This window comes from Sinocyclocheilus anshuiensis, unplaced genomic scaffold (genome assembly GCF_001515605.1).
Source record: "Sinocyclocheilus anshuiensis isolate Anshui unplaced genomic scaffold, SAMN03320099.WGS_v1.1 scaffold1212, whole genome shotgun sequence".
Lineage (NCBI taxonomy): Eukaryota > Metazoa > Chordata > Actinopteri > Cypriniformes > Cyprinidae > Sinocyclocheilus > Sinocyclocheilus anshuiensis.
Genome location: NW_015547696.1, coordinates 192175 through 219253, shown reverse-complemented (window position 1 = coordinate 219253; position 27079 = coordinate 192175). Strand labels below are relative to the sequence as shown.

The following is a 27079-nucleotide window of genomic DNA, read 5'->3' as shown; positions in this document are numbered from 1 at the left end:
AAAAAAAGTGAAAACAGACAACAACAGAAAACATGCATTAATCTTTGAAAACGAGCTGGTTTGACACCTTAGAAGAAGAAGTTCTACTCACTATTAAGAATAAATAATTCAAGGTATAATAACAAAGGCACACAAAGCTGTATTGACTAATTTAAAGGAAACTTTCCCCCGTCATTGCTTCACACTCCGCCTCGGTAGGGGGCGGAAATACAGATTGAGCTGGTTTTGCAGCCGCCATCACAGAAGAAGAAGAAGAAGAAGACGAAGCAGTTCCGCTCACATGTCACGCGGAGAGTTTACGGTGAACTCATGTTGTAACTTAGAGCCAAATCTGCAGCACTAACAGGGAAAGTAGCGCTATTTATTTGACCTGTGTTCATAATGGATTCGTCTGAATCTTCCGCTGGAAAACAAAGAAAGACCGCGAAAAGGCCGCAGAGCGAGGATGCGGGCGCGGCGGAGGAGCGTCTGAAACAGAAGAAGCACTCGGCGCTGTGCGCGACGCTCGGCGGGGAGGACGCGTCCGTCAGGCTGCTGGAGGAGCTGGTGTTCGGCGCGGAGGAGCGGCTGAGCGAGCGTCTGGCGCAGGTGCGGAGACTTCAGCAGCTCCAAAACACCGTTACTAGCATGCTAGCGCTTTTAAAGCTTCACAGAACAAAAGCTGCTCACACTTTAGTTGGGGGACTAACTGCTAACTACGACTTATGCCTCAATAAACTCCTAATGTGCGGCTTATTAATAGTTGGTAAGGTGGTTAAGTTTAGGTAGCGGGTCGGGTTAAGTTAAAGGGATAGTTCACCCAAAAATGAAAATTCTGTCATTAATTACTCACCCTCGTGTCGTTTCAAACCCGTAAGACCTCCGTTCATCTTCAGAACACAAATGAAGATATTTTGGATGGAATCTGAGAGCTGTCTGACCCTGCATAGACAGCAAGGGTACTACACGATCAACGCCCAAACAAACGGAGGTCTTACGGGTTTGAAGCGACATGAGGGTGAGTAATTAATGACAGAATTTACATTTTTGGGTGAACTAACCCTTTAAGGGATCTAAAATATGCGCATGCTGAATAAGGCATTAATATGTGCTTTATAAGTACTAATAAACAGCCAATATGCTAGTAATATTGATGCTAATAAATAACTAGTTACATTTATTTTTAGGAGCACAGTTAAAAATTTTGGAGCACCTTCTGATCAATGACAAGACATTGACCTTCGCATCACGAGGCGATCTTTGACTTCTGAAAGTGATTTGCAGGGACATGCTTGTTTTAACCTGTGTAATGGTAGTTTTTCTAACCTTTTAAATGTATGAATTGGGCCCTAAAGTATTACCTAAAGCTATGATAACACCTAAAAGAATGATTGAGAGCGGTGACAGCACCGTAAGAAGGCTTTCTCTTCACACATTCGGCTGAGTGTGATGTGAATGTGTGTGTGTTTCAGCAGGACAGCAGCGTGCTACTGGAGGATGACGACACACACAGCGTTGGCTCCGAGGACAGCGGCTCCGAGCGGCCCGCCGTCAGGAGCGCAGTGTGGGAGGATGAGGACGATGAGCTGGACGAAGAGTGAGGCATACTCCTGCTCTCATGCTGCTGTGGAGCTCACTGGAAACTAAAGCAGGGGTGTCCAAACTCGCTCCTGGAGTTCAGCTCCAAATCAACACATGCCTGCAAGTGTCTAGTGTGCCTCATAAGAGCTTGAGTAGCTGCTTCAGGTGTGTGTGATTAGGGTTAGAGCTGAACTCTGCAGGACAGCGGGTTGAAGAGCCCTGAACTGAAGCATTAGTTGATTAGATTTGCAGGCTAACTGCTTTTAGACGTTCTCACAGCCTTCCTGTCAGTATGCTTGTGTTTCATTTTCAGGTGATTAATTTCTCTAATTTTTCATTTTTTTCAAGGGTTGACATGACACATCGGTTTCGCAGAGACTTTAAAAAGAGTGAAGCTGAGAATAAAATGACAAAACCGAGGCTGCAGCAGCGCTTAAAGGAGCAGTAAGTTATAGCGAAATAAAGCGTTTCGTTTAACGGAAAACAACAGTCGGAAGGAAAATGCATCTGATTTGTTCGACAGGTTTCAGAAAGCCATGGGTGGCACACCCAGCTGGGCACAAGTGACCGCAAAGAGGAGTCAGAAGAAAGGTGATTACTGGATAACTGATTTATTGAGGGATGTCTTTGTTAACTGAAGCTGGTGAGTGTTCAGCAGACTGATCATCATAAATGCTTATTCCTTTCTGCACAGCAGAGCCTGAGACTGAAGATGAGGATGAAAGTGAAGAACTGTTGCGCAGGACTGGTAACTTCATCGGCTCGTCTGACAGCCTGCCGAAGGGAGTCATCAAGGTAGTGTTTCAGTCCACGTCTGCTGCTTGACCTGTTACCAGTTCAGCCATGAAAAGACATGCTGTCATTGTGATAGCAACAGTTTATAAAAATGCCATTTGTCGTCAACAAAACAGCAGCTTGGAGGTTTGCCAGCAGTTTACTGTTGCTCTGTAAAATAATAATAATAATAATCATTACTATTATTATTGTCATTATTAATGGTCTTTTCTGTCTTTATATAGGTAATGGGCAAAGCGATTAGGTGTGATTAAAGTGTTGAGTTGTTGTGTAAGCAGCTCTTGGTCTTTGTTTGGCAGATAAAGAAGTGCTTGAATGCAAACAGTGAGTGTCCCGGCGGTGATCAGCTGAGCTCCGTGCAGTTTCACCCATCTGCTCAGATCGTGATGACCGCAGGGCTGGATCACTCCGTATCACTCTTTCAGGTGAAGCGCTCGCAGTCGAGGCTGTGTCTGTAATCGCTCTGTGTCGTTTCTTTCCTATCCCAGCTTAAAGACCTGTTAACATGCGTGTTCATCAGAATGGCGCACATGTATACTGTTAACAGCTGCTTGTATGATGAGCTTGTTTTATTTGAGATGGTGTGGGCTAGAAGAGTTGGTATTTTGAGCTATTTATTAAATTAGAGGAGGTAACTTTCAACAGCAGATGGAAATATCACGTAAATAGCTGTTTAACATAGGCCTATATCGTTAACATCCTTGAAGAATATCAAGAAAATACTATTTAGGATTGTGATTAAAAAATCTAATCTCACAACAGTTAAAAAGCTTTTTAGGTATTTTACAATATCAATTATGCACGAGCATGCTTGGGTATAGGAAGTATACTATAATGAATAAAAAATAAGGAGTAGAGCGGATTCGCATTACTACATTATATACTGAATTGCCAAATCAATGCCAAAATGATAGGAGGCCCAACAATTATGAAACTACTAAATGTATATAAATATAAATAAGGGGCTGTTCTATTGAAATCACAGGCAATCTGATATTCTAATGAGTGTGTGTATGTGTGTGTGTGTGTATATTTATATATATATTATATAAGCTAAACACTACACATTACAGGAACATAAAAACATATATAACTTAGTTTGACTGATTCATTTTGATCAAAGTAATTCTAAACTTCGTGAGACAGATGACAACATTCTGTTCTTTCTTTCTTTCTTTCTTTATAAAGCACTTTCACACAACTACCGGTTGATCCAAAGTGCTGTACAATACAGCTAAAATAAAACAAATAAGAAACCACAAAACATCAAAACACAATATAACAATACAATTGACATGGCTAGATAAAAGCTATTAACAAGATGTTTTTTAAGCAGGTATTTAAATACTGGCAAAGAGGGCGCAGCTCTAATAGCTGGTAATTTGTTCCATAGACTAGGACCAGCGATCACCTCTGCAATGGGCCCTCGATCTAGGAACAGAGAGGAGACCAAGATTACTGGATCTTAGGGACCTATTTGGTTTATAAGTAGAGATTGCCTCAGAGAGATATGATGGGGCTTGATTATGCACAGATTTAAAAACAAAGGTTAAAATTTAAAAAATAATTCTAAATTTGACTGGTAACCAGTTTAGTGAAATAAGAACGGGCAAGATGTGATCGAACCTCCATCTGCCTGTCAGCAACCTTGCAGCAGCATTTTGGACCATCTGTAAACGCATTATAGAGGACTGACTTATACCATAGCATAGTGAATTACAGTAATCTAAACGAGATGGAACAAACAAGTGAATAATCTGAAAGATAGCACCCATTGGTAGCATAAATATAGGAAATAAAACTGGGGCAAGAATTGAGCCCTGTGGCACCTCATATTCATATTTTTACTTAACCTGTTGTCTACATAAGAATGCAAGGAGCTAAAGGTAAAGTTAAACAACTCTTATATAATTGCATGTTACTAATGAAGAAAAACAGACTGGATGTGTGCAAAACATATGACAGCATGTATAAGATGCTTTGAGGAGGAGCCCGAACTACACTCAATGGCCAAGTGATGCTGACATAGTTATTTATGGTCCTTGATATTGGCACAGATTCTGTGTAATAAACAATTCTTTGTGACTGAATATAGTTCTGAAGTTGGAAAAGACGTTTAGTTCCCAATTTAAGTGATCCTTAGTTCCCAGCACATCTGCAAGATGGATTGAAATGCTGATAAAGACAATCTGAATATTTAATCTGTATGAATCGCTGAGGCCCTGTGAGTCAATTACAGATGGAGGAGACAAACACACTGCAAATGAATGTCAAAACTAATCAAACAACCTTCACTACATAAATAACCCTTATTCATTCTTCTCAACAGGTTGATGGCAAGAGCAACCCAAAGATCCAGACCATCCATCTGGAGAATTATCCCGTGAATAAGGCTTCGTTCAGCGCCGATGGGGAGCATATAGTGGCGACTGGAATGAGGAACAAACTCTTCTACATCTATGACATGATGGAAGGCAAAGTTATCCCTGTATTGAGTGTCCGAGGTGAGATCTGGAGCAGCTCACTCGCGTGCATCTGCATTTGGCATTTTCTTTCTGTTGAATTATCAATTATACAGTGTGTTGACAGAAGTGATAAAGCTCACTTACACTGTTTTTGCCAGGTCTGAATGAGCAGAGGGTGTCGGACTTTCAGGTTTCTCCAGATGGAAAGTATCTTCTCCTCTCTGGTTCTTCAGGATACCTCCACCTCATGACCACGAAGGTGCAGTACAGCGATAACATCACATCTGCTCGTGATATTCAGAATAGTCCCTGCTTTGAGCTGCAGCCATGTATGTGCTGTTTTCACTGTTAGATCTTACTCATCTGCTGGTAAAGGGTTAGTTCAACCAAAGGGTCAATCACCCTCAAGACGTTTGTTTGTCTTCAAAACAAATTACAAAGTTTTTAATATGCTCTCATCAGTGATGTCCATAATAATTGCTTTTTATGATGAACAGGTTTAATGTAGTCCTTTATTTCTGTAGAGCTCATCAAATATGGTGAACAGAAGCTAAACGATCGTTGTGAGATATTTGAGATCAACCCTCGTCTGTTCTCCTGCAGCGAGGGAGTGTGGTTTTCTAGCTTGTGTTGTATATGGCTGCAGTACGCAGTGAAAGATGTGAATCTCATGGCCGTGTGTGACCGTCTCTGCTCTGCTGAACACCGCTCTGAAACTCTGAGAAGATCCGTGTTTGGATCAGTACAAGTTAATTTTTTTCTAAGGTGCACTTACACGTTTAGTAGGATATTTACCTCAAAAACAGTCATAATTTAGAAATAAATGGCAGTTTTTTTTAATCCAATCAGTTTTTGGCCCTCTCAGTTAAACACTTCAGGGATTTTTATATTAGATTGGGCCACTATTACATTTATTGCATGTAGGTACTGGAATTTCTCATTTAAAAAAATCTGGATTCACTACAGGGAAAAATTGTGCTCCCTGTCACTTAATGCGCTACAGACACGTAGTACAGAAAGAAAACTCAAACTTTCCAAACATTATGATCCATCAGGAGGAAATGCAGACACATGGCTCCTCCACAGACTGAAACCGGTTAATGCTGGCCTTTCATCCTGTTCTTAACAAGCTCTGAAGCCTTCAGTATGTGTTTCTAGCACAGCGTAAGGCTAATGTTATTTTCTTGAGTATATCCGTTGTGCTTGAAATGAGGTAAAAATCAAGCCGTGGTTTTATTTGTCTGTGATTGTGAGAGGGGCGACCCTGAATCCCAGTCAGTGCAGTATGGGTGATCAGCGAGTGACTGTCATCAGACTGTGTCCGTGCCTGTAATGAAATGTCTTTTCTAGACCCGAGAAGTGATCCGGAGCATGAAGATGAATGGCAGTGTGTGCGCTGCAGCTTTCACCTCAGACAGCAGCAAGATCTTTGCCAACTCCCGTAAGTCAAACCAAACACCGTCCCTCACGCCGGCTTCTCACGTCACGTTACACAATAGCTCATCCAGAAGTTACAGTTGCTGTTCCAAAAGCTGCATGACATTGATGATAATATTATCATATTGTTATTGCAAGTGTTATTGCTAGGCTGCTTCAGCTAGTCATTATCATGAAATAAACCCTGACCCTGTCATCGTCTCGTCAGTCTGAAGGGCTTTCATCTGACTTACATGTAAAGCAGCTAATTACAATGTAAATGTAAAGTTGATGTTCCTACAGTAAAAGCCTGGCGTGCATCTAATAAACGATTCATTCAGAAAGCATTGGGTCAGACATGAATTTGAGAAGACCCGATTTCTCATATCTGACGATGATGGGAGTCATTTCATGATAATGATATACGACACAAGAATAACTGTTTTTGCTGGAAATAAATCTTGGATTGACCTCTGCCAATTTTATTATGACTGCAATAACTAATACTAACTCAGTTTACAGTTTGAAATGGTAGAAGTATACGTATACAGTGCCTTGCGAAAGTATTCATACGCTTTTGTTACACAACATTTTATGTTGCTGCCTTATGATAAACTTCTTTAAATTACTTTTTTCCCCACATCAATCTACACTCCATACACCATAATGGCAAAGCAAAAACAGAATTGTCACAACTTCGTAAATGTATTAAAAATAAAAAACTGAAATAAGTACGTTGCATAAGTATTCAACTAAATATTTAGCTGAAGCACCTTAACAGCCTCAAGTCTTTTTTTGTTTGATGCGACAAGCTTTGCTCATTAGCATTTGGCAATTATCTGCCATTCTTCTCCTCATCTCTTCACCTCTCAAGCTCTGTCAGGTTGGATGGGGGCAGATGCACATTTTCAGGTTTCTCCAGAAATATTTGATTGGGTTCAATCCAAGGCTCTGGCTGGGCCACTCAAGGACATTCACAGAGTTGTCCAAACCTGTTTCTGAGCTCTACAGGCAATTATTTTGACCTCAGGGCTTGGTTTTTGCTCTGATATGCATTATTAGCTGTTAGACCTATTATTAAGACGTGTGTGCCTTTCCAAATCATACCCATTCAATTGAATTTGCCACAGGTTAACTTCACTTGAAGTGTAGTAATATCTACAAGCAAAATGAATGCTCCTGAGCTAAATTTCAACTGTCCCAGATACAATGGAATCATTTTAGTTTTTTATATTAAAATACAATTTTTATTTTAACAACATATAAATGTTTTTTTACGTGACCATTATGGTGTATGGAGTGTAGATTGTTGTGGAAAAAAACTAATTTAAAGCAGTTTAACGTAAGGCAGCAACAAAACAAAATGTGAAAAAAATGAAAGGGTATGAATACATTCGCAAGGCCCCAGAAACAGCAGGAGCAGTCTGAGTCTCTGAAGACGGCTCACGTCGCGCCATGCTTTATTCAGTCAAAGAGCTGTGTGTGTGTTGCAGAGGAAGGTGAGGTGTTCATCTGGGATGTGCAGAGCAGTAAATGTCTGAAGAAGTTTGCGGATGACGGCTGTATCAGAGGAACGTCTCTTGCGCTGTCCCGGGACGGCCTGTATCTGGCCTGTGGGTGAGTAACATCAGCACACTCTTCGTCTCAGTGATTCTCTCTTACTGAAGCTGATAGCAGTGTCCTATCATGCATTAAACATCAGCCAGAGCCAAGCTTTTACTGACACCTCCGCCTGTATCCAGTGATTATTAATATTATCAATATAAGTAACAGTAATGAAGCTCCCTGTAGTGTTGTTTTATAGCTAACGAATGAACTGTCAGCACCAGATCTCTTTCCTGAGGTAATGCAACATTAAGTGACATACTGTTCACAAGCTGCTTCATTTGACATCTTTCTTTTGGTTAAAGCGCGGATTGAGCGATTATATGAGACCTGATTCATTTCAGTAAGTTATCTTTCAACACGTTCTGATGCTCATTCAGGCTTATTTTGTGCTGTAACTTGTATTAAACTGGAAGAGACTTGCGCTGCCGCTTGAACTGAAGCCGTCTGTCACGCCGTGTGAATAGTGGGTGATAATTTATTAGGTGAGTTTTGTGATCAAATGCACAGGATTTGAAAGTCGAGACTTATCAGAAGTAAGGAAGCACAAGCTCTTTGTGATAATTGGATTGGAGGCGCATTATAAATAATGTTGTTTGAAGGGAAAACAGCAGACCTGGCAACCCTGGCTTGAACTGCGGGTGCTTCTTAGGGTCAAACAGAACCGCTGTTAATTCGTTATTGTCTTAACCTGGACAGCACTAAATTCAACACAAGAAACATTTTCTTCACGCAAGTCTGTCTGACATGCTTTTGATTGACAGGAAATAATCAGCCCTGAACATCGGCTGTTTTTAAACAATATTAACTGCTTTTATCAGCCGATACATCGGTGCATCCCTTAGTGGAATAACCGAAAACTGTAGCCTACTCTGGTGAAAGTGCAAATACTTCCTAGTAATCACTGAAGAAGTAAGAATGTTAATAATTGCCTGAGCAAGAGTAAAGAAGTGTCCAGTGAAAGTAGCTCAAGTAGTGAGTCCCTAGAGACTTTGGATCTGATTCAGAACAAGCAGGACAATGAAGATGAAATATCTGCCTCTGTTGATGCTTTGTTTGGTCAATCTCTCTGTGTGTGGCTCAAATGCTGCATGGACTTTATGAAAGCAGCACGTGAATATGATTTCAAATACACAGCGTTTCTGGTTGTTTTTATACATTGGTGTTTTCAAACAGCAGATGGAGTGTTTGTTTTTTAAATCATTTTACTTTTTCAAAAATTAAGAACAAAATAACTGTTGTTTAAAAATGCTTGTCTGCAAGTATTAACATGAAGGATTAACAGCATGTAGGTTATGAGCATGTGTCATGCAGAAGTGCTGTATGCTCGGTTGGCAGGTCTCAGAGTGGCGTGGTGAACATCTACTCACAGAAGGACTGTCTGCACACGCTGGAGCCCAGACCTCTGAAGGCCGTCATGAACCTGGTGACAGCAGCCACCTCTCTGTGCTTCAACAGCACCTCCGAGATCCTGGCCATCGGATCCAGAGCGGATGATGAAGCCAACCGGCTGGTGTGTCACAACTCCTGTCTCACATAGCAGTAACTCTCATTCAGCTGTGTATATGTAAAATATCATAATATAATAGACGTAAATTGGATTGTATTGAATAGTTATTTCATAATGCTTAATTTATATGCTATTATATGCAGTTTTTCTTTAGAAAATGTGTGGATAATTAACACATTTTGTAAATTGAAGGGAAAACATGCCTGGAAAAACTGGCTTATGAAAGTGTTTCTCATCAGCATAAACAGCTCTTTATTAGAAATATACCTGTTGTGGCCGTTAAGGGATGCACATGTTCAGAAACAGTACTGTGGCGTTCCAGTGACTCTTGATGGGTTTTAACAGACCTAAAGAAGGCATCGCTCTCTCCATTACACCAGCAGCAGCAGTCTGGACGCTTGACATGAGGCAGTTTGAGTCCATGGATTCATGCTGTTTGTGCAAATTATCATACAACACTTGACATTACTGAGATCACACGAGCTGAAGCTGCAGACCCGTATCTGCATAATCAAGTATTGCACTGCTGACGCATGATTGGCCGATTAGATCATTGCACAAGTATCTGTACTGGTGCTCCTAATAAATTGCTCAGCAGTGTGTGTATATATGTATACATCGACAAACCTCGTAACGTCTGTATAGTAAAGAATTGTCGATGACTGAAAGAGTACATATTTCTGTGTTCTGCAAAAATTGGATTTCAAATACCGTTCTTGTTTTTAGTTATTGCTACATTATACACAATAATGGGGTAGTTGGTCATTTGTTGGGATTTTTAGTTGCAAAATAATTTAGATAACTTAATTTTATTTTATTTTTTCCTTTTAAGGTCCATCTTCCGAGTTTCACAGTGTTCTCCAATTTTCCACAATTCCAAAAGAAAACCATATTTCGAACCCGGTGTCTGGATTTCTCCCCACAGAGTGGATTCTACACTGTGGCCAATAATAAAGGCCATGCGCTGCTCTTCAGGTGAGGGACAATCACACCCATATGTTGGTGTCATGTCAGTTACCTTAGTTTTCTTTTGTTTTTGCTTCATGTGCAATTAATTTATGAATCACAGGTTCAGCATTTAGACAGTTTTTCCAGATTCAGAAGATTTTAAAATGCATCTATATGTTTCTTTAAATGTAAATTTTGGATTCATACATTTTAGGAAAGAAAAAGACAAACTACTTTAGATTGTCCAAAGCACTAAATATAACTGGAGAGGAAAATCATAACCTACATGAAGATACAGGTGCAGAACCAGCGGTGTTTAGGAAGAAATCTAACGGCGTGTCCGTTCATTAGCCTCTGCTCCGCTAGACACCTGACACGCTTCAGTGGAATGAAGGAATGACTAAACGAATAGAGCTAGAAAACAAGTGAATCGTTCTACCTCTTTTACACTGACGGTTTTGCTATGCTAGTGTTATCCAGATGTTTTCTAAGCACGTGTATTGTTGTTTGTCTCTAGGCTTCTGCATTATACTGACTTCTAGAGACGAAGCACTGCATTCCACACCGCAAACGGCCGATGGGCTCAGACCTCTGTCGGTTCATCTGATTTCTGTTCAATAAACCTTTGCCACATAACTCCGAGAACCATTATGCATTTGTTACAGTTTGGTCATCTTAATACAGTTGACACTTGTCCTTGTCTTTAGAAGAGGACCTGCAGTAGAGCTCTTAAAGTGATCGTTTGATTTTTGTTCAGTTTAATTGAATAAAACTTTACATACATATTCTTCCAGAGCAGCTTTACCAAGAACGGCCTTATAAATGCTGCAGCTGCCAACAGTGGCAGTGACGAGAAGAGCTCACTAAAATGTTGAAGGATAAGAATAAATGCTTGGAAGTAGAGATGCGTCTGAAACAGAATACCTTGTTAGGAAAGGCATGGATAATGACTTCAAAATGAAAAATGCATTCTACCAAATAATAGAAAACAGATTCAGCAGACATAGTGTTTTGCTGATAACAGGTGAGCCAGAGGATAGCAGCACATTATACATTCCTCTGTAAAACTGAGTGTGTGACGTGAAAAACTGCAAATCAAACAGCCACATAAACGTCTTGCCAAGACTAAACTTACTGAATCCATACACATTTTCTATAATTTGATATATATCCTGATAGATATCCTTTCATTAGAGGTTGTTGATACAACTCAGTAGCCAAAATTTGGCTCTCCTCCTCGTACTAGCAAATTTATTCCGTGTGCATGAATGCGTGCATACACAGGTGAATGTTGGATTATATGTAATACAATCACATCATATTATACAATAACTTGATGGAAGTTTACATTTGAACCATATGACGTTTATTATAACAGGCTTGAAATCAAAGTGATGTTTGACAGATACAGGTAATGGCTGCTCTGTGACCACAGGTGTGGGCTTAATAATGCCCTGGGCCAGACTGTGGCATATAAGATAAAAACCCTGGGGAGGGTGTCCCAATTTGTAGGGGATGATAGAAGTGACCTGAACAGAAAAGCTGATGGTAAAGTGTTGGGATCCATGCGTGTAGAATACGAGACGGGACATGCCCTTCACTTCTAATAAAGTTTACCCCCAGTTTTATTATAAAATATTCATCTGTTTTCATAGGGCAAATGTGGGGGTCAGTTTCCTGTAGTGTTTAAGTCCACATCTAGCACACCTGAAGCAGCTGCTCGAGGTCTTCAGGATCACTGCAAACCTCCAGGCAGCTGGAATAAACTCTGCAGGAATGGAGCCTCCAGGAGCAGGAGCAGATTTGATAAAATAATGATAGAATTTTCATTTTTGGTGGACTGTCCCTGATACTAGAGAGCTGCTACATCGTGAATGTGTTCTCGTGTTTTCCATGGTGAGTCTAAGTTAATTGTAAGTTTATAAAGTGTGGTGTATTGTTTGTGGAGGATTGTCAGATACAAATGCATATTTATGCATATTTGAAATGTCTTCTGCAGTGTGACTAATTCTGCAACGAGCAACACTTTATTTTGAGTCCAGTTTAGTCATTCTACTAACTATCAGTAACTTTCAAACTCCAAACTTTGCAAGTACGTAAACTAATTCAGTCCCATTTTATATTAGTTTTTCTGAATTGCTAAAACACATTTCTTGAAGCCATCACTCATTTTCTCAAAACCTTAAACACAAATCCAAATACTCAAACTAAATTCATGAAACCTCTGACTCTTCATCAAAATCAAACAATCACTGCAAAACCATTTCACTTTCACTCAAAATCAAACAGTGCTCTCAGATCACACACACATACCATACACACACGCACACGAGTCAATAAAGAAAACACTACAGAGCATAGCTGTGTGTGTGTGTGTGTGTGTGTGTGTGTGTGTGTGTTGGGGACGGTTTGACCAAAGGCAGTGTTGGAGTAGATTCTAGAGTGTTAGCAGAGCTTGATTGTTTCTCCAAAAATGACCAGTTGTGTATTTTATTTCACCTGAATAGATCAACGTTAACAAGCAATATAGTAGGGTTACAGAAATGGCGGCCAGAAATGATCAGAATATTGTAAATATGAATATATTGGTCATTGACCGGTTCATCTGACCGATCATTTTTCAATGGCTGGATTTAATACAAATGTTAAGAAATCAGAGTGGCCAATTACCATTATGTTGCTTATATACATACAGTAATTCAATTTAAGGAAAGTAAATGGACAAAATTGCTGAAATGCAAGTCTGTACTTAGATTCTGGAAATAACATTAATCTGCCTGACTAATTACTTAAAATACACATTAAAATGAACTGCACAATCTCATGAGTCATTTAGTAATAATTGCCTTACATTATAATAATGGCCTAGTTATTCCCTCACATTTCCGAGTGTGTTCTGTAATAAGGTATAACCATGAATATATAAGCATTATACATATAGTTGGCTTTTGTTGATCTGTTCACTCTATCGTAATGGTTAACAGAACTATTGGCAGGAGGTGATAAAGGCTTCAAAGCTTATCTCAGGTTTAATCAATCCAGTCTACTGCAAATGATGAATTATGGATTTCAAGACAATCATTAATGCAGTTAAACATTTTTTTCTTATTAGTATTTCATCATATTAAATTACACACTTCACCTTTAAATGGCAACCTACCATTCAAAAGTGTGGGGTAATGTTTCTGAAAGAGGTTTCTTCTGCTCACCAGGCTGAGGTGTTTTATATTTTACAGTTTTTCTGAATTGCTAAAACACATTTCTTGAAACCATCACTCATTTTCTCAAAACCTTAAACACAAATCCAAATACTCAAACTAAATTCATGAAACCTCTGACTCTTCATCAAAATCAAACAATCACTGCAAAACCATTTCACTTTCACTCAAAATCAAACAGTGCTCTCAGATCACACACACATACCATACACACACGCACACGAGTCAATAAAGAAAACACTACAGAGCATTCATTAGACACTACAGAGAAGAATGGAGAACACAGCATCCAGAACATTACAGAAAAAAAATATATTGTATTGAGTAAACAATTTAGCAATTCTGTAAAAAAGTAAAGTAATTGTTACTGAGTAAGGTGGATATATTGTATAGGCCTACTGTATGTACTGCAAGAATAGTATTGTGCTGAATATTGAATAGTACTGAATGTTTGTATATATTCAGCACTTGGATACTGCAAAAATACTGCAGTCCAACTGTAAAGGCCAAAAAGCTCAAATAAAACTCTAAATGAATAGCATGTTAGAGTACACTCAAATACCGTAAGTTCAGAGTCAATGAGAGCTTCATTCTGTCTCAGCATCATGTCTTTGTGCTTGAGTCCGGCCTGAGGACTTTGTCCACATCACAAGTAATGCTGTTTTTTTGCTAGACAGAGAAAAACCCATCCAGCCGTTATAGCGCTTTTAACAATACAGATTGTGTCAAAGCAACTGTACAATATTAATTAGGAAAATAGTGTGTCAATAATGCAAAGACATAAGCTTGAAGGATATATTTTCCAGTGGCTCAGAAGGTTGTTGAGACAAGGCCTCTAGCTCCATGGAGAGCTCCCATTCTGGATCTGCTCTTCTAGTGTTGCTCCTGGCCTTGGCTTCAGCCAAACGGGTCAGTAATTTGTATGCACTCTCTCAAGTCAAGTCACCTTTATTTACTTGATACAGTGCTTTATACAATACATATTATGTCAAAGCAGCTTTACAGTGTTAAAAAGGAAAATGTGTGCTGATAATGCAAGTTTATCAGTTAAAGTCAGTTCATTGTTGATTCAATGATGTCATCATCCAGCTCAGTTCAGTTCTCTTCAAATAGTGTTTGTGCAGTCAAGTCAACAATATTGCCAGAAATTGTGTCCCCAACTAAGCAAGCCAAAGGCAACAGTGGCAAGGAACCAAAACTCCATCGGTGACAGAATGGAGAAAAAACCTTGGGGACCAGTTCTCCTTTGGCCAGACGAAACCAGCATGATGTGGTTTAATTCCGGGCTGCAACACAAGTCAGATTGAGCAGAGGACTCATCTGGTTCCCGTGGTCTTGTGCCGATGGCCGTCGAGGTGATGAGCTCTTCGTCGAGCTGTCTCTAGGGCTCGTCTAGTTGACATGGTCTCTGCTGACATTCAGGGCTAGAGAGGACTAGGTGCTGATCCACCATCTGGTCTGGATACAGACTGGATCTGGTGGCTACGGTGACCTCGGAATAAGAGAGAAACAGACTAATATTAGCGACATGAATTAACATTTCTGCATTTGACATTGAGAGCATAGGTCGTAATTTAGATATATTTTTGAGATGGAAAGATGTGGTTTTACAAATGCTAGAAACATGTAGTGTGTATGCACAATTGATGAACTTTACAGTTATTAAGCTAAACTGATTCAACACTGAACTGATTTGAGCTGTAAAATGACACTACTGGTGTTACACTTGGTGGAAAAATCAGGGACAAAGGCGAGATGATCCAAATGCAGCTGAACTGGATGCTGACATCACTGAATCATCAATGAACTGACTTTAGCTGAAAGATTTACTGTATGTTATTGTCCTCTTGCATTATTTACAAACTATTTACTGTTTGACACTGTAAAGCTGCTTTGACACAATCTGTATTGTGTGTGTGTGTGTGTGTGTGTGTGTGTATATATATATATATATATAAATAAAGTTGGTCATCTTGGTATTGTTAAAATGAAAGCCTTAGCTTGCAAACATGTGTGGTGGCCAAAGATTGACTTGGATGAGAGTGTTTGAACAGGTTGTGTATAGATTTTTCAGGGCCATTTCTTAATAATATGTTTATGATACTGGTGGATGCCCATTCAAAATAGCAAGAAGTCTTTTGTATGTCGCAAATTACTACTCAAGCAACCATTACCAGGTTGAAGACATTGTTTTCTGCATATACTGTAGATTACCTGAACAAATCGTGACAGCTCAAGCAACCACATTTACATCACAGGAATTTCAGCACCACAGGCCAGTCACCAGCTGATTTATTCTTGAATAAGCATATTTATACCAGACTGGACTTCCTTAAACCTAACATTCAAGAGACTGTTCACAGGAAGCAGTATTTGCAAAAAGACCGGCATGATCACTGAGCAACAGGGGGATCATTCAAAGTGGATGAACCAGTGTCCCTGTGTAGGACAGAAAGAAGAGATCCAAAGTGGTTGCCAGTTGTGGTAATGCAACAGACAGGGCTGGTATCAAATGAGGTAAAGGACCAAGCATCAGACCCTGTGTTCAGACAGCATAGTGAGCAATTAAAATCACAATACTCCTCTTCAGATGCTCCAGGTGACCAAGAAAGTCACAGAAAAACGGACCATTCCACTTGCTAAGACTAGTGATCGAGATCTGATGCCAGCTGATATACAAATAGACACATCACGTGAGCCTGTGGTACTTGAGAGCCGTGCTTCATGTCCAGTGGACTTGAGGCGCTCAAAACAGACCATTAAATTACCACAGCATTTTAAAGACTGAAAATGACTGAAGGACGCTTATAGATGATTTGTTTTAATACTGATGTAATGCGGTGTTTAAGATATTTAATATAAGGGTGGAGGTAATGTGGTGTATAGGGAAAATGTGGTGTTATTGATGAACGTGTGCATTGTATTTGGTACCTCTGGGTTTCTGTATATAGGTGGTATTATTTAAGTAATGTGATGGAGTCATGTGTGCTGTCCATTTTTCAAGTAAAGTGTGCAAATGGCACTTGTCTGTATCTGCCCCATTAATATGTAACAATGGAGTACAACATTACACTGATTGTGTTTCTAAACACTTTTGCAACACTATTTTCTTTTATTGCCTACAAAGCTAGATAGTTTGGTATGCGAGAAAAAAAAACTTACCCAAAATGATCGTTAACATGTTTTTTAATATCAAATATATATATTTTTTATAGAACCATAGAATGTAAAAAAAAACTAACATATACCAACTTACAGCTTTTTTATTTTATGAAATCTTTCTGTAAGACACTGAAATATGGTACATACAAAACAATATGAATACAAACATCAGACTCTTGGTAGTTCAAGCTGATATATGCGTGACACCTAGTCCACAGCTTCATCATAGAGAAGAAGGCAGTGCATAATATTTCCTCCAGCTGCTGTGGGGCATCCCAATGCACAGAGCACAGAGAATCCAAACACTGTACAATCCTACATATAGACTACAGATGAACAGCCTTTTTGGCCTTGATATATTACAATTGGAGTATGTGTGTAGATGTAATTATGTAGATTGATTGTGTGGTTATACGTGCAGTAATGATACTTGCTTTTCAATGATGGTGTGTTTAGGTTTATGTCCATAACGGGAGGGCGTCCCAGCTCTCCTGCAATAATGCGTTTCTCCTCATGTTCAGGGCCTGAATGAGGCTGGGCGGAATTTCATCTCAGTGAAGGGAATGGAGAAATCCTTGCCTTTCCACTTGGTCCAGATCACTCCCTGAGAGAAACCAAACACAGACCTTACAACTGGTGCCGACCAATGGACTTGATACTTGAAGATATATATCTACATGTGTGTGTGTGTATATATATATATATATATATATGGCTTTATGTATTGTGTGAAGTCAGCTGCTTTACCTGGTGGTTGGTGTCTGTGTTATAGAGGCCGTTAAGATTGGCCTCATGGCAGTTCTTATACCACCAGCCGCCTCTATAGGACATGGCACAGCGCGTGATGAATGGCTGAGGGTCTCTGTCCCGCGTGGAGAACGGCCGTCCGTTATGGTACGTCAGTGAGTCACCTGTACAAGAAAATGAGTTTTACAGGTGTACAGCCTCATCCTGCCTACATGCACGTGTAGAAGCTGTTCATGATGGACTCACCGGCTGTGCCAGAATATCCAGACACTCTGACGGTGTAGTGTTTTTTCACACTGTCGACAGAGAACGAGGAATAGTGTGCGTAAACCGACTCGTCTCCTGCTCTGAGGTCTACTCTCAGGCTCATTGGACTCATCTTAGTGAAGTTATGAAGCTGCTCATTTCCTAAAGCAGGGAGAAGACATCATGTCATCCTCTAGAGGGCACCACAAATCTTCTCGACTGTTTCACACTTGACTGTGTAACTGTTACACAAATGTCTTCACTGTAAAACAGTGGGAGATGACTGGATTGTAATAATACAGTCAGTGTCCACTGCTTTTCCTGTGTTTGTGCTGTTTCAGAGAAATGACACACTCCCTTTGCATCAGCAGAAGTGTGGTCCTGCACGATGACATAGGGACTTAACAGAGGAAACTAACAGTGTGAAAACTGCGTTTCTCACCGAGCCAGAATTCCCCATCCAGCGCTCCAAATCCATTGCTGTATTCACGCCAGCTCCTGAAGAAGTTTGTCTTCCCATCCTTTCTTCGCTGAAAAACCTGGACACACACACAGAGAGATGATGCCACTTCAACAGGGAATGCTTAACTAACATCTCTTTATGGAATATTGTGAAATATTATTAGATGTTACTAATGTTTAAGCAAACATCATTATTACTGTTGCTCCTACTGATGTTTAGAGATCTGAACAAACTGCTATCAACCAACTCATCCCACACCACAGTCATTTTTGCTACACACGAGTGATGCTTCAAATCAAATGTGGTTATTTTTGACATTAGTATCTGTGTGTGTGGAAATAGAAATCTTTCTATAATAAGTAGTCAAACACAAATTCATCTCCTCCTGGCCTGGTGAATGAAGGACTAGTAAAGATGTGATATGACTCATTGATTCATACCGTCCAGCCTCCTCCATCAGTCTCCATGTCACAGTAAAGCATCAGCGGCTTTCCCTCGCGGCCCTGTGGAAACACCTCCACGATGCCAGACTCCAGCGCTCCGTTCTGCTTCTCCTGCGAACAGTCAGAGGGAAAGGAGAACCGGAGGTTCCCTGAGAGAGAGAGCAGAACGACAGGGTGAACCTCATGAAAATGTGTCCAGCTCACACTTCACCTCAAGGTAAAGTAAAAAAATTAAAATTAAAAAATTAATTAGATTTTTTTCACAAAAAAAAAAAAAAAAAAAGAATTCAGTGCATCTGATCAGTGCATTTTTTCTCACTATGCCCAATAATAATTCACAGTAAATTCTCAACAACATGATCATAAATTTAAATCAGCATAAATCAAAAAGCAGTGCTACAGATAGGCCACTGTCATGATGTATGAGTATAGTCTATTCAGATCAATTCAGACACTTTTGCCATTGATCTTTGGTTTGTTTGTTTATTATGACTAATCACATAGATCTAATTTTTCCACAAATATTTAAGCACACTTAGTTAATATGCTAAACTGACAGCAGATGCTACTATAAAAAATCTGAATATATTATTGTTAAAATGTGTCCTGCACTGAGAATTTGGGAAATGTGTTTAAATGTGAATTAATATAATGTCCAAGCAAAACATAATGGTTCTAAAATAGGCCTTGTTTTATTTGCTAAATCTAGTTCTCATTGGGTTTTTCACATTTAGTCATTTAGCAGATGACAGATGATTTTATGCTGAAATGTGTCCTTGACATGTTTTTGACAGGCTTTTTGAGATTAATCTGACAAATGCACTAGGGAAAAGTGATGAACTGCTGTTGGATGTTTGCAGAGGCATCAGAGCGTCATCAGTACCCGTGGTGAAGTCTGTAGAGACGGTGCTCATGTACAGACCGTCCCGCTCGGCCTGCAGGTGCGCTGTGTATGTTGAAGATGGGTACAGTCTGGTTAACTTGAACTCCTTGACCGCGGGGCCAAGAATCACTTCCTGTGAAGAAGAAACAACTGTTTATAACTATTACAGACCGTCGGTTCACACAGTTACTGCTCAATGTAATGAGAGCAGTGGGTAAAAGAGGCTGTTTTATGGGGACAAACTGGCATTGCTGTCATAACTCACACTGTACTGCTGATATACTGTAGACAGATGCTCAGCTTTGTTCAGCTGATGTGAAAGTCTGACCTTACTGTCCTGGCCATCCGTGTAATAGCTGAGCTTGTAACTGTTGACGGCTGATACAGGTGGTTTCCAAGACAGCACCGCGGTACGAGGCGTAACCTGACTGGCTCTGAGATCATGAGGACCATCTGCTTTTTTACCTGAAACATAGTTAGGAAAACTTCTGCCTTAAACAAAAAATAGCACAAGCATGCTTTTTTAACCAACATTTCATAAAAGAAGTTTGTGACCTTTTTTAATAAAAAAATTCGATATTTTCATGTTCATAGTTATTATACCTACGGGAAATTGAGAACTGACTTCATGCATCTGCTAAAAATCACTAGACAATTAACAGCCATTGAGTAAAAAGTGACGTTAGTCTTGAGAAAATAAAAGAAAAAAACCTCTGGCTCGTATTCAAGGCAGCTGACCTAATGATTGCTAAGTGAACAGGAGACAGTGATGCTAACCGCTGGATGTTGTGAAGGCTGTGGTGGCTCTGGAGCTGCTCAGGTCTCCCAGCTGACTGTGAACACTCACTCTGTACTGTGTGGAGGATTGCAGCGTCTGCAGCTGCTCTTCTGCAGCGTTGCCAGACACTCTGATGCTGATTCCAGACCCAGGTGCTTATCAGAGGAAAAACACAGGAGTGTCAATTTTCAGGAATGTTGAATAGTGTGTCAGTTCTTACTTTTCTGATGTAAAGGTATAAAGCACATTGTAGTATCAGTGAGTAAATGTCCCATCTTACATTGCATGTCCAACAACAATACTCAAGAGTATTTAAGATGGGACATTTAAACTCTATTACGTAGCAACAGTTGCAGACTTAGCTCACCTGCCTCAGAACTATACACAATGACATAGTGGTCGACGGTTGCCAAGGCGGGTCTCCACAGCAACAGCGCTTTACTCTCTGTGATGTTTATGGCCCTCAGGTCTGTCGGTGGGTCGGGCACTGAGAGATACACGATCGATCAAAATTACTGTGGAGTTACTGCCTTAAATGGAATAGCAAGCATTATTTTTGAACTCTCTGCCATTGTTTGTCTGACACTGGCAAACAGGTACAGCAGGCCTATGTTTCCAGTGTTGTTATGCCACGCCATTCAAATAAACTAACTGCAATACAGATACAACAACTTTAATATCCTGTAACTTTAATGTTAAAGGGGTCCTAAAATGCAGGTTCAGAATTTTATATTGTTTTTTTCTCATTTTCACTTCCTGTAAAAAACTGAAACATCGCAACCATAACGATTGCAACTCTGTTTTAGCGAGGAATTGCTTTTGCTTGCTTAGTTTTCAGTATATAGTTTTAAAACTACAATTATTACTTGTAGTATTGCAAACGACGCTGCGTGTGCGTGGATATGTACTGATTTTATAAGCAACACTCAAACAATGATATGCTTAGTGTTTTAATAGTGCGAAACGCTGGTCTGATGTTTATTACAAACACACAGTATGATTAAAAATAAATATATAAAGGATAAAATGCTTGGGACTGCCGGATCAATACAAGATTTTGTGAAAAACTGAAAAAAAGGGGAAATTATGATGTCACAATTATTCCGATTTCAAATCCAGGCATTTCAGAAGGGTAGAAAAGAACAATTAATATTTGAAACTGTGGATTTAGTTTTGAGTTATGAAACTTGCAGTATATTTTTATTGTAGAGCAACCTCTCATATGTGTAAATATAAAGAACTTTCTGATTCTCCATTTCATGAGCCCTTTAAGTAAAATCAAAATTGAACTTTATTCAACTACTTTGATTTTACTTATAATGAAAATCAAGCTGAAAAAAAAAAAAAAAATCAAAGCTAAAATTCATAAAGTAGTAGTAAGCACAACAAGTCCTGTGACAAGTTCAGTCCTCCAGGAGTATCCTGAGGTTAAATACCTCATCGAGACACAACAGTGACAGTTCATGAATCTATCAGCCCTGCACATCCTTTAGTTATCAGCCTTGATCTTTAACCACTGGTTCCCTATATTACTCTTTCTAGAATGATGGGTAACTTACAAGTGGTTGCAGTATCCTGGATGGAGTCACTTTCGTCTTGTCCAAGTACAGACATCACACGGACCTCATAGGTGGAGCCAGGAGACATCGGCGAGAGGGCCAGATGGACAGATTCTGAGTCCACGCTTACAGAGATCGGCTCACCTGCATTACACGAACAAGAACCACATATACAATACAAGAAACAGAAGACGCATATTTGACACTTTCAATCAGCAGGGTCAGTAAAAGATGGTGCTTGACCTTCTTCTTCTTCTTTTTTTTTTTTTAATTAAATTTATAATTTATTCAGCCCCAAATCATGCAATAATAGGACTGTGGGACACACACTTTTAGGAAGACAAGACAAAAGATGTAACTGACATAAATAATTTTTGTCTAGTGCCCACAAATGGGTGCAGAGAAAAAGCTCAAAGACCAAAAAGTCTAAATTTGAACAAAGAAAAAGAGTTCAAAATTGTACTCTGCTGATACCATTGATGAAGCATTGCAGATTCAGGCTGTTGATCTTTTTTTTTTCATCTGGATGTGAAAGTTTATGCACGTAAAATAAATATATTTTGTTTGAAAACATTCCAGAGTAATATTTATGTTGTTTTGTCAGAACAATTTTCATAAATTCAGAATGTTTTTGAGCAGCATGATTTATAAGTTTAAAGGAAATCAATTAAACTAAATCACAGCATTACAGCGGTTTTGCTGTAGTTCTTGTAAAATTTGAAATTTCAAAGAATTTCTCAATTAATAAAAAGTAGGTAAATGTAGTAATAACAGTAAAACACAGTAACATTCAAAACTTTTAACATTTTTGCACATTCACTCATTATTGAGAAGTTGCTGATCAGGTACAACATAGTTTTAATTGAAAAAAAAATTTGCTAACTTTTTGGGACAAATCAGACCTGGAATGTGAAAGGTGTACAGCTTTTAATGCATTAACTGTTCTGTCTGTAAAGATGACATACTTGAGCTTACTTTACTTTTTATTGTTCTCATCAACTTCTTTCACATCATTGAACTGCATGAAAACATTCAAGTGTCAACGTCATTTTCCATTCCAAACCCTTAAAGTAACCGCCATTCATTCTGTCTCATTAATGTAATGAACACAGTACTTTAAGATAAGTGTGAAAAGATGTTAAGTAATCCTGAAAGCGTGCAGGCCGAAGTCTGGTAAGTCTTCCCTGCTGCAGATGGTGGCCGGATTGTCACCGGATGCTGTGCTGGGGGCAGAGGGCACGAAGAACTCAACAGAAAGCAGGGGAGCATAAGTGTCCTGGGTGTGACCCACACCAGAAGGGCACAGTTCTTTCCTAAGCCAACGGGAACCATTAAATAGGTGGAATGTAACTGGATCTAATGGCTTTTGTGGCTGCTGTGGCTGTGACCATAAAGTGTGGAGCTTGTTTTTCTTGTGTGGCCGCTGAACCCGCACCCAGTCCAGCAGGAAGATTCTGGGAATTCGGGCCTTTTTCTTCGCATTGTATCTGAAGAAATACAATGAGATACAACAAGGCCTCATTGAAAGAGCAGCCTTGAGCCAAGTGACCTCTCTTTAGCGACCGATTAAATCTCTCTATGCCCCCATTTGACTGGATGATAGTAAGCTGTTTGCATGTGTGTGATCCCTTTGCTTTGGATGTAACTGGCAAACTCCACAGAGACTAGTTGAGGGCCATTGTCTGTCATCAAGGTCCTTGGGTGGTCGTTGGCATCCAAGCCCGGCGATCTCAGAGGTTCTGCCACCCTTCGCTGCCCTTCCAGTTGTAAGAAAAAGTGAAGACGTCGAAGATCTTGATGAAGAATAACTTTTATTACAGAATAGTAGTGACAAAGTACATGTAGTACCTTGGGTTCAACGGAGTCAGACTGAACCCCGAACATCCTAAGCTCAATCATTTTATACAGTATTACGTTCATCTTCCCGCTCAACATGTAAATTAAGTTTCGTTTTAAATGTAAATTGCGGATGACAATGAAAGTGATAGCCTTCCGTTCCCACATCTTCGGTAGACTCAAGTGGGAACAACCAAATGTTAAGGTGATAAGATTAAACAGAATCCATAGCAGTTATTTCATGTACCCTTTTGGTCAGCAGATGGTTCTTGACGACCTGCTGCATCTCCCACGCTATAAGTGACAAATTATCGCTCCGGAGGTACTATTTACATATGATTAAGATCGGAAAGAACTATCTATATGATAATTAAGCTCTTTGTAGAGAAAGGAGCATAGTTTAATACACAATTTGGAGTGGAAGCTGGGTCGAGGCAGACTATAATTTCTTACAGTCCCCTCTTTGATGCTCTTGGCCCAAAAGAAGCATCACATCCACTCCCTTACACAGATTACACCTCCCTTCCAGGGCAGGTGCCCAGTGGAGGTGTAGCCCTGCCTTAGGTCGCCCACCTCTGGCCAAAGGAGAATCTTACCCGTCTTTGGGTATACACCTCATGCACACTGGTTACAACTCCGTTTCATTTGAGCAAAATTATCACAGGGTTTGTTTAAATTTGGAAAATGTTTCTAGGGTTTGGAAGAGGTAATCAAGAACCATCACAACCAACGGGAGCGCTCAATATTGATCATTGAACTATCTGCAATTTGACGTTTCACCATAGAACACATACAACATAACATCATGCATTGGCACATAATTAGAAAGATACAAACACAAACGGCAGTTTTAAAAGTTACATCCCAAATCAAACCAGAGTATGCAATGACTAAATCTCCATCATGCATTTGTTTAGTTAAAGCCTTATCCTTCTCATCAAGACCCTGTTGAGCTTTAACAATGTGGTTATCTTTCCTTTGCATTAATGACATCAGCATATCATCCAGTTTTGGTAACTCAAAATCAAATTCAGGAATTTCTTCCACAAAGCCCAATTGTTCCTCTGGTTTTACTGACATTGCCTGTTGGGTGGTGTTTACATATGGAAAATGATAATTTCCTATAGACCAGGTTGATTCAGGGGTCATACAAAATGAAGTATCATTAACTGGACAGAATGTCTGGTTATTATCAATAAAAATGGAGAAGTGATTTAGAGTTGTTGTAATACATGTTCTCTTGTCTGACACTATTACCCTAGTAAAATGATTGTGAAGATTAGTTAAATTAATTTCACACGATTCATAGTTATTCTGGGGTGCTCTACACAATGCTTGTTTTTTTCAAAGCATCACACTCACAGATAAACCCAAATGGAGTTTTGTCACTTGCATTGTGTCCATTCTCTCAGTGGGAAAGAACTATCTATATGATAATTAAGCTCTTTGTAGAGAAAGGAGCATAGTTTAATACACAATTTGGAGTGGAAGTTGGGTCGAGGCAGAATATAATTTCTTACACAGTAATGGTGGTCGCCATTTTGTGTGTCTGGCCTATACACACTTCTGAGGCGGCAGCGTCCGTCTCCGCTCCAGTCCATGAGTCCGCTCCAGAGCCCGCTCCAGTCCATGAGTCCGCTCCGGAGCCCGCTACAGTCCATGATTTTGCTCCAGTCCATGAGTCCTCTCCAGAGCCCGCTCCAGTCCATGAGTCCACTCCGGAGACCGCTACAGTCCATGAGTCCGAGTCCTCTCCAGAGCCCGCTCCAGTCCATGAGCCCACTCCAATCCATGCTCCAGTCCATGAGTCTGCTCCAGAGCCCACTCCAGTCCATGACCGCTCCAGTCCATGAGTCCGCTCCAGAGCCCTCTCTAGTCCATGAGCCCACTCCAGTCCATGACCACTCCAGTCCATGAGTCCACTCCGGAGCCCACTCTAGTCCATGAGCCCACTCCAGTCCATGTCCGCTCCAATCCATGAGTCCGCTCCAGAGCCCACTCCAGTCCATGACCGCTCCAGTCCATGAGTCCGCTCCGGAGCCCGCTCCAGCCCATAAGTCCGCTCCGGAGCCCGCTCCAGCCCATGAGTCCGCTCCAGAGCCCACTCCAGTCCATGACCGCTCCAGTCCATGAGTCCGCTCCGGAGCCCGCTCCAGCCCATAAGTCCGCTCCGGAGCCCGCTCCAGCCCATGAGTCCGCTCCAGAGCCCACTCCAGTCCATGACCGCTCCAGTCCATGAGTCTGCTCCAGAGGCTGCTCCAGCCCAAAAGCTCAGTCCTGTGTTGGCCCTAGCCCATGACCTCCCTGCCTGTCCTGTCTCAACCACAGAAGTCGCCCTTGTGCTCCCTGTCTGTCCTGTCACAGCCAAGGAGGATGTCCCTGAACTCTCTGCTTAGCCTGTCATGTCCAAGGAGGCCATCTCTGAACCCGTTGTCAGTCCTATCACAGCCATGGAGGTTGTTTCTGAACTCTTAGACTGACCTGACACGACCACGAAAGTCATCCCTAAACTCTCTGAATGCCCAGTTTCTGCTACAAGGACCGTTTCTAACTTCTCTGTGCTCTCTATTGCAGTTCTGTCTGCTCCACCTTGGTGGCCTTCAGATCCACTGTGGTGGGATCCGGTTCAGCCTGAGCCTTCTCGGTGGTCCCCTGCACCATTAGCTCCAGTGAAGTGGTCCTCAGCTCCATCAGCTCCACCCTGGTGGTCATCTGCTCCACAGTGGGGATCTTTTGTCCCTTCTACTCTGCCCTGGTGGTCTTGTGTTCCGCCTGCTCTGCTCTGCCAGCTCCACCCTGGCTCCCTGGTCTACCTCTGTCTCCAGGCCCTCTTCCACCATCCCTCCCCCTGACCCACCTCTGCTCCGCCTCCCTCCTGGACTTGAACTTTTGTTGTTTTGGAGTGTCTGGAAGCCACTTCTTTGAGGGGGCGGGGCATATGTCATGATCCCAGTCTGAGTTCCTCTGTCTTGTATTCAAGGATTTTATGTTGAAGTGTTTCTCTGCCCCCAGTGTGTCTGTCTTCACTTCCTGTGTTTAGTTCCTGTTTCCTGTTCTACCTTGTTCATTGTCATGATGATTCATTGGTTTCACCCCCTTGTTAGCCCTTGTATATATACCTCTGCGTTTGCCTTGTTCAGTGTCAGTCTTTGTTTTCCTGGTGTAAACTCCAAATGTGCATTACAAACAAAATGTGATTATTTTAAAGGGGGGTGATTCTATTCTATACCCACTATATTTCTCATCAAACAACCAGACTAACGAATGACTTGACATAAACCATATTGTGTCTAGAGCCCTAGACAGGGCTTACAGTATGTCTGTGTAGACATAGTGCCAGAGAAGTAGGGTATTATTGGTGTTTATTTCAGGAATGTGAATGTAACTCGCATCTGCACCCACATTACTTATTAGTCCACTTCTCTGGCACATCGCCTTTAAAAAA

General features: G+C 40.6%; 2 protein-coding genes across 4 annotated transcripts in view; one reads left to right on the top strand and one right to left on the bottom strand.

Moving 5' to 3' along the window:
* Window positions 1-242: 242 nt before the first annotated feature.
* On the top strand, window positions 243-10935 carry LOC107703637 (U3 small nucleolar RNA-associated protein 18 homolog). 3 transcript variants are annotated; one of them, XM_016506346.1, is made up of 13 exons: window positions 243-588; window positions 1455-1576; window positions 1909-2004; window positions 2084-2151; window positions 2255-2355; window positions 2655-2780; window positions 4685-4859; window positions 4979-5079; window positions 6171-6261; window positions 7730-7853; window positions 9180-9354; window positions 10184-10326; window positions 10817-10935. In XM_016506346.1, exons 1-13 carry the CDS (start codon window positions 382-384, stop codon window positions 10839-10841), a joined length of 1554 nt encoding a protein of 517 aa, XP_016361832.1. In that variant the 5' UTR covers window positions 243-381; the 3' UTR covers window positions 10842-10935. The 3 variants fall into 3 exon arrangements, with proteins under 3 accessions (XP_016361832.1, XP_016361831.1, XP_016361830.1); XM_016506345.1 differs by having other exon boundaries at window positions 1452-1576; window positions 2258-2355; XM_016506344.1 differs by having other exon boundaries at window positions 1452-1576.
* A 5834-nt stretch (window positions 10936-16769) lies between these two features.
* Window positions 16770-27079, bottom strand: part of LOC107703636 (tenascin-X-like) — a 46536-nt gene continuing 36226 nt past the window's right edge. The window contains exons 8-17 of the mRNA XM_016506342.1: window positions 21799-21942; window positions 20607-20726; window positions 20239-20394; window positions 19790-19926; window positions 19462-19594; window positions 18576-18727; window positions 18115-18211; window positions 17673-17834; window positions 17427-17590; window positions 16770-17283 (exon numbers count right to left, since the gene is read on the bottom strand). Of these exons, the coding sequence (XP_016361828.1) occupies window positions 17197-17283; window positions 17427-17590; window positions 17673-17834; window positions 18115-18211; window positions 18576-18727; window positions 19462-19594; window positions 19790-19926; window positions 20239-20394; window positions 20607-20726; window positions 21799-21942 (1352 nt within the window). The 3' untranslated portion in view covers window positions 16770-17196. The remainder of the gene's footprint in view (window positions 17284-17426; window positions 17591-17672; window positions 17835-18114; window positions 18212-18575; window positions 18728-19461; window positions 19595-19789; window positions 19927-20238; window positions 20395-20606; window positions 20727-21798; window positions 21943-27079) is intronic.